At 33.5% G+C, this 8242-nt stretch overlaps 1 protein-coding gene across 2 annotated transcripts; it reads left to right on the top strand.

Moving 5' to 3' along the window:
* The first annotated feature begins 398 nt into the window (after nucleotides 1–398).
* LOC109336928 (lysM domain receptor-like kinase 3) lies at nucleotides 399–7096 on the top strand. 2 transcript variants are annotated; one of them, XM_019573766.1, is made up of 12 exons: nucleotides 399–1287; nucleotides 2537–2617; nucleotides 3170–3460; nucleotides 3903–4048; nucleotides 4137–4226; nucleotides 4334–4439; nucleotides 4917–5068; nucleotides 5144–5241; nucleotides 5466–5613; nucleotides 6193–6300; nucleotides 6670–6843; nucleotides 6874–7096. In XM_019573766.1, exons 1-11 carry the CDS (start codon nucleotides 684–686, stop codon nucleotides 6832–6834), a joined length of 1989 nt encoding a protein of 662 aa, XP_019429311.1. In that variant the 5' UTR covers nucleotides 399–683; the 3' UTR covers nucleotides 6835–6843; nucleotides 6874–7096. The 2 variants fall into 2 exon arrangements, with proteins under 2 accessions (XP_019429311.1, XP_019429312.1); XM_019573767.1 differs by lacking the exon at nucleotides 6874–7096 and having other exon boundaries at nucleotides 400–1287; nucleotides 3176–3460.
* The last annotated feature ends 1146 nt before the right edge of the window (nucleotides 7097–8242 follow it).

Consider the following 8242-nt stretch of genomic DNA (forward strand, 5'->3'; position numbering starts at 1 on the left):
CTTTCCATGGAACAAAGGGTGGTATAGTAAAATAGAATAAATGTATTTTGAAGCATATAAAATCTTGTCCAGGTGGGTGGTTCTGAAAGTATTTGGTCTTTCAATGTTGCTTTCTCTTTTTACTGTTTTCAGTGTTTGGTTTACCATAATAAGCTAAACATAACAAATGCTATGGTTACATTCCTTTCTTCTCCTCTTCTTCAAAACCCCTTAGTATACTTTTCTTTCACTCTTAAAAACCAACCTTTTTTTTTTCTTTTTCTTCTTCTCATTTTCCTCTCTATTTTTCTTTATCAACTTATATTCTGTGTCTATTTGTTTTTTCCATTGTTTTGTTTTGTATATTTTGTCATCTTCAATCAAATTATTGAATAAAAAAGAACAAAAACAAGTTCTTTTTAAGTTGGAGCTCCAAATCTGCATCAGAAACTTGTGTGTTGGATTTTACTTTCTGATTAATCTAAGATTTCTATGTTGTTTATCTCAGCTGAATTTGTACTTGGTGTTACTGTTTTCCTTCAAATATAAATCAAGTTGCTTCCTTTATTTCACTCATTCTTCTTCCACATAGTTTATTTTCTCTGGATCAAGCATTTTCTCATCCCTTGAGTTGATAGTGGTTCCATTTCATACTATTTTCTTTGCCCCTTTTGCTCAAAGTTAACATCTTTGATTGAAAAACAATGATTCAAGTAAGAAAACCCCATTTGAAGTTGCTTCACTTTCTTTTCTTTCTGCTAGAACTTCACTGCATCAGTTCTTACCCCATGACACCAATGAACTGCACTGACACAAGCAGAGTTTGCACTTCTTTCTTGGCCTTTAAGCCTCAACAAAACCAAACCCTTTCTGTGATACAAAGCATGTTTGATGTGTTGCCAAGAGACATAACTGTTGAAGGCAATGATTGGAACTACATATTCATAAGAAAGAACTGTTCTTGTGCTAATGGTATCAAGAAATATGTGTCTAGCACTACTTTCACTGTTAAGTCCAATGGAGGGTTAGTGTATGATTTGGTGATGGATGCATATGATGGACTTGGTTTTCTTCCCAACTCAACTAGGATGGCAAGGAATGGTGCTGTTGTGTCACTGAGATTGTTTTGTGGCTGCTCCAGTGGACTTTGGAACTATTTGATGAGTTATGTCTTGAGAGATGGGGATAGTATTGAATCATTAGCGAGTCGGTTCGGGGTTAGTATGGATAGCATTGAGTCTGTAAATGGCATTGATGATCCTGATAATGTCACTGTTGGTTCACTTTATTATATACCTCTTGATTCAGGTTAGTTCTAATATGAAATTTTCTTCAATCCCTTACTTTTGTATAGTGCCTGTGTGTTTATTTATGACCTGGTTTTATTTGGTTTTTGGTTTATGCTTTAGTTTTATGTTGCTTTATGCAGTGACATATTTTAGAAAAAATGGAGGAAATATGAAAATTGAGGCTGTTTTTAGTAAAAGTAACTAATGAAAAATTGGATGAGTTTTGGTGGTGCTGTTTTAACAATAAAAGCATAACATGTGAACTTGTTATGTTTCCACTGATAAACTGTTACACATTTTATGGTTTAACTATAGAGAGTAAGACAACACCAAAAGTACCTAAACAATTGTACTAAGTTTTGTACTTTGATTTAATATGTGTTGAGATTTGGGAAACTCATACGAATATGGGGAAATACCTCATATCAGTTGCTAGAAGCTTAAAATAGAGAATTGACAATGAAGAGGGTGAGTTTGGTGCAAGGGTAAGGTTGTTGTTTAGTGACTATGAGGTCACGGGTTAAAATCCTGGAAACAGACTTTACTTCCCTTAAGTGGGAGTCTCGTGAACCGAGCCACCTTTTTTTAGTTACTAAAGACGATGAACTGGATTGGAGAATTGAAGAGTGCATTTGAATTAAACCTGACATTTTCATTGCACCTTCTCTTTTCCCATGAGGCCTGTTTCATTATGTTTCTAAATGAGTTGATTCACAATATGAAATCGACTAGCTAAGTATAGAATCTTTCTAGCAAATTGTTGTTAGAGTCGTTTATTTTAATCTCTCCAAGCAAAGTGAAGACTTGAGAATATCCTATTTTCCGTGTTGATGATGTCAAATCGTCTGATATATAGTATCTAGCGGAGCTTAAGCCAATGTACATTATCTCTGGGTAATATTTTAGTTTCTTCACATTTGGGACAAATATGATTAGTTTCTTACAACAACCTAGCCTTAATCTCACTAGGTGCGGCCGGAAAATGGATCGAAGGAATCCATAATGCTTTAACATAAATAGTGCAGCTTAATTTGAGAGAATTTCAATAGGACAATTTTCACTTTTATAGAATTGACCAAGATGAAACTGCTCATTTCATTAGCTGGACCTATATCCACTGCTTCATGTTTTACATGTAACAGATTTGTTTGTATCCCCTGGTCATTATTTAGTGGTGAACCCTTTTCCAATTTTATTTGTGAAAACCAATAATATGACGCACCTCTAATTCGTGTCTGCAATTTTGATTTTTTTTAACCGCGTTGCAGTTCCTGGGGATCCTTATCCGGTGAAGAATGCTGCTACTCCTCCAGCTCCGGTTCCTGCCCCATCTGTCGATAATTTTTCAGGTATGAATCAACACATACTATAGAAGGGAATTTTTTTTTCCCGTTTCCTTCCACTTGAACTTTGAAGGCTATCTATCATATCTCTATCTATGCAAAGTTAAAATCTTGTGTGCATTTTGCAGGCATACAGTTTATTATCTTGGGCTTTTAGTTTAAACTGATTCTTAATTACTTTTTAAAATCTTCAAAATTCCATAGAAAATCTATTACGATGATACCCGTGCTTACATATAAACCAGGTTTCAAATAAAACCAAGTTATATTCATGGCTTCATTATCAGAATGAGCTAAGTGCTTCATGTAACAGCAATATAGATCTCTGTTTGGATTAAATTTTCTATGTATTAAGTCTATAGACATTGAAAGGTACTAACATCGAGCTTTATTTTTATTGTTGTTTTCTTTATGCATTGTTTTTTTGGTTTCTTTTCGCTGTAATTCCCTTAACTTTATTTTCATTGTTTTGAGTTTTTCTTCACATAAATGTCTACCTAGGTAGAGCATTTCAGTTATTTATGCAGTACTAGAATATATACCCCTTGTTTTTTTCAGTTACAGATGATCAAGTCAATCATAAGGCCCATTTACCTTACGGATGGATTATTGGGGGTTTAGGGGTTGGTCTTGCTCTGATAATATTAAGCATATTTCTCTGTGTTTGCCTGAGATCTGAAGCCAGAAGTCATGAGAAAGATGCCCAGGGAAATATTCGTAAATTCCATATTCTTCGGAATCCAAGTTTTTTTTGTGGTTCTGGAAGGTACATATGTGGCAAATCTGTGGACCAGAAGCAAACTGATGGTGAATCCAGCCATCACCAAGTTACCATTCCGAAAGTTTCAAGTAATCAACTTACTTATTGCACTCTCACCTATGATTTCAGCTTGAAGTAATCATGTTTAGCATGCATCGCACTAATATGTGTAGTTCTGATGGCATGCAAGTACATATATATGTTTTAGTTTTAGTTTCCATGTTAATTTTATTGTTTTCGACCAGCGCACTCCATATAAATATTTTCTCGTCCCGTTTGTTTAAATAACCCTTTCAAATTTGACGAAACGGAAACTTGGAATATAGGAGAGGGCTTGCCTGCTCCTTATGCTTGGTTTTTATCGCATGATATTCATTCGTCGATAGATGCTGCACGCGATAATTGGTGATTACATAAAACAGCATAACTTGAATAATATACTTGCTTTCAGGGTTTCGTATAACTTGCTTTCGTTCATTGACTGTGATGTCAATTTTACTTTGCATAATATACTTAAATCTACTGTTGCAGGTTTAGGTCCTGACATATTCGACATGGATAAGCCTATAGTTTTTGCATATGAAGATATTTTTTCCTCAACCGATGGTTTCTCTGATTCAAATCTACTTGGGCATGGAACATATGGTTCTGTTTACTATAGCCTCCTTCGAGACCAGGTTTGTGGCTGTATACTTTCAAGTCTGTTATAGTATAAAGAAATTATTTTTTCCATATCATTTTTTATATGTGTTCATATCCTTCTAGGAAGTTGCTATTAAAAGAATGACAGCTACACAAACAAAAGAATTTATGTCCGAGATGAAAGTTCTGTGCAAGGTTCATCATGCTAATCTGGTAAAAGAATTTCCTTTTTTATTAATCAAAATAGATGACATGATTCTGGAGCCAATTTTATGGTACATTCCGAAAGTTTGAAGCCATTTTTTATTCATTTTGTCAAGGTAGAATTGATCGGCTATGCGGCTAGTCATGATGAGCTTTTCCTTGTTTATGAATATGCTCAGAAAGGTTCACTTAGAAGCCATTTGCATGATCCTCAAAATAAGGGTAAGATTTTACATCTATGGTTTGGTGTGTGGAATAATATGAAAAGGTTGAAAGGACAAGATTGCCATTGGTGTCACCTCATGACAAGTTTTTGAACTCGAGAAAAGCCATTCTAATTGTTTCCTACATTTTCCGTCTTATATCAGATTATCATAGTATATAGAGATGTCTTTCTGATTTAGTCCGCAAGTCAGCCAACCACCATTTTAACCGAGCAATTGATTGTCTTTAATTTCTTATATTTTCGATATCAAGTTAATAATTGATATTGCAGCCAGCTGCTATATTTCACTATAGTACAATTTCTTATGTGTTGAAATACAAATGAAATTTATAGTCATCACTGAGAAACTTCGTGTATTTTTTCAAAGACGGCTTGAATTCGTATTAGACTTCCAAATTTTCATGTTGTATTGCATGAAAAATATAACCATGCTTAAATAGTTTATGTTAATTTTTTGTCATCTTGCTTTATAGGTCATTCTCCACTTTCTTGGATCATGAGGGTCCAGATTGTGCTTGATGCCGCTAGGGGCCTTGAATACATACACGAGCACACAAAAACTCATTACGTCCACCGAGATATCAAGACAAGCAACATTTTGCTTGATGCTTCCTTTAGAGCTAAGGTAATAGCTAATTTATACACTATTACATCATTTCTAAATGTTTCAAGTTGCTGATCATCACATATCCCTCTCCAGATTTCAGATTTTGGGTTAGCAAAACTTGTTGGGATAACAAATGAGGCAGAAGCTTCAACTACCAAAGTTGTTGGTACATATGGATATCTTGCTCCGGAGTAAGTAATTTCCACTACGAAAATTTTCAAATTTATTCCTTTTGTGTAGAAAGACCATGTTAGTGATTAATGATATAGCATTATAGCATCTTTTGGTTCATGTAGCTGACCTCACCTAGTGGAGTAAAAGCTTGGTTGTTTTTGTTGTATTACTTCTGTGTAATAAAGAGAATAAAAAATGATGTTTTTTTGTTTTCAATTTTCTTATTTATGATACTTTGCAGATACATGAGTAATGGCCTTGCGACAACCAAAAGTGATGTCTATGCATTTGGTGTTGTGCTTTTTGAGATTATTACAGGGAAGGAGGCCATTATTCGAACAGAAGGCACAGTGACAAAAAATCCGGAACGACGTTCACTGGTGTCCATAGTAAGTTCTTCTTACAATAAATCATTGTGAATAACAGTTTGACTTGCATGATAGTAAGTTCTGCTTATAACACACCATTCCGAAAGACAGTTTCACTTGCATACAGTTTATCCTTGCTTCTCCGAAAAAAAGGTTCAAGTGCTGGAGTAACTTAGCAGTTACTCGTGATCATGATCTTATCATACCTTCGTTTATGATACAAACTGAAATCACTGAATAATATTCAACTAAAATGGATCCCAACTCCTTATAATAGAGGAAGTTCCTCTATTAAACCAAAGTATATAGAAGACAACACAACAAACCACCAAATATGTGCATAAAATTTATTTCCGAATATGCCGTTGAGCATATTGTGACTGAAGGAGATCAAGAGAAATGAATTTTATGAAATGCTTGTGGTTGTGATGTATTGCATGCAATATTCAAAACATGGCTGCAAAATATGTGCTTTTCTCACTATTAGTTTTTGGTTTTGTACTTTCTTAGACCTCTATATTTATCCTTATTTCATTTATGATGGCACGACTTTGTATTTTACCAATGGACAGTATTGTCTCAACATCTTTTAATTTGCAGATGTTGGCAGTTCTCAGGAACTCACCTGATTCCATGAGCATGTCAAGCATGAAGGATTACATTGATCCTAATATGATGAATCTGTATCCTCATGATTGTGTATTTAAGGTAAGTTAGTTTCTTCGATATCACCTATTTTGCTTACGGTTTCGGGTATTTTGATGTTTTAACCGGGAAAATCGTAGATTGTGAAACTGTAATTTTTCATACCTGATATAGGAATTCTTAAACTGTAATTTCTTATATTATAATACCAAGCTTGAAGAAATAACTTAATCCAATTATTTCAAAGCGACTTTTCAAACCAGTCTGGTTAGGACTTTACCTAACCACCAGTCCTAGCTCGAGGGTCAGTCTCATCACTATGCTTATATCTATGCTCAGTCAAAGATTTCTTTTTTTTGACATCTCAACCTGCATGAGGATTTACTGCTATGTGTGATTCATTAACTTGTTTGTGTCTACTTCCATGCATAGATGGCCATGCTGGCGAAGCAATGCGTGGATGACGATCCCATCTTACGAGCCGATATGAAGCAAGTTGTGATTTCCCTCTCACAGATTCTCCTGTCTTCTGTTGAGTGGGAAGCAACTCTATCTGGGAATAGTCAAGTATTCAGTGGACTTGTTCAGGGAAGATAGTTACACAACATCATCTCTTCTACTCACTACTTCAAAAAGATTCTTTTTTTCTGTATCCTGTTCCATAGCCTTTTCTTTTAGCACCATTGGAATTTTCATTTTAATATCACCCTTACACTATCAGAAACATGTTTCCACCTTTCCGATTACGGAAATATGTTTACGGCAGTGTAAGGGTAATATCGAATGAAAATTTTGATGGTGCTAAATGAATTTTCCTTCTTTTGGTTGATAATTGTGTATCCATAGGAGCATAGAGCTATAAATTATCATGGACCTGGTAGGTCTCTCTCTATATATATACTTGACTATTTATTCGCATGAATTTTTGAAAAGCATTCCATTATGTAGAGAATTTTGGATGTAATATATTAGAATATATGATGAGTCTTATGAAGCTAAGGAAGGCTTTTATTACACTATGATTCATAATATATAAGTTGAAATTGGACAATGTATATGTATGTTTTAATTCTCTGGTTCCTTGCATTTAGTGTTTTCCAATCATTATTTTGGGTTTCATGCATGGAAAGTTATGCACAATATTTTTTCTATTTCAAAAATCATTTCTTCTACTTAATGTATTAAGACTTTTTCTTTTGTTTTAAGTAGTGTTAAAATGGTAGAGTCATGCGTGAATCTTGATAAAACAAGAAAGAAATAATGAAAAAATCATTTATTGAATGATTATTGATTTGATTGAATGAATTGGATACATTGAAATCATTTTATAAAAGGAAGAAAAATATTAACTACCCTAACTAACCAACTAACCCTTTTTTTATTCTTAGAAACTAATAACTTGGGCTAAAACTAGGGCTGACAATGAACCAAACCAACTCGGTATTCGTTCGAAATTCGATTTATTATTTAGCTCGATAAATTTGATTCATGAACCAAATGAACTGAACTTAAGCTGAAAATTGAGTTCGTTAAATAAATGAGCCGAACTTGAGTTGGATATAGTTCGACTCGTTAGGTTCATAAGTTGATATATACATATATAAACATATATATAAACATATATATACATACATATATATATATATATATATACAAATATATATATACATGAGGAGAGATCCGTTTACACCTATTTTAAGTTACACTAGTTATACTCAATCTCAGTCATTCATTTCCTTAGATCCAACGCACCAAATAAGTGAAACTTAAAAGTTATTTAAGATTTCTCTTTTTCTCTCTCATCATTTATTGCATTCACCCATTTGTTTCGTTAGATTTAAGAAAATGACTGACTGAGATTGAGTGTAAGTTAAAATAGGTGTAAACGGATTCCTCATCTATATACATATATATGTATATATAAACTAATTTTTATGTTTATTATGACTCATGCATTATTTTTTATATTTATTGTTATCATATATATAAACAATATTATATTTAT

This window comes from Lupinus angustifolius, unplaced genomic scaffold (assembly GCF_001865875.1).
Source record: "Lupinus angustifolius cultivar Tanjil unplaced genomic scaffold, LupAngTanjil_v1.0 Scaffold_1_450, whole genome shotgun sequence".
Taxonomy (NCBI): Eukaryota; Viridiplantae; Streptophyta; class Magnoliopsida; order Fabales; family Fabaceae; genus Lupinus; species Lupinus angustifolius.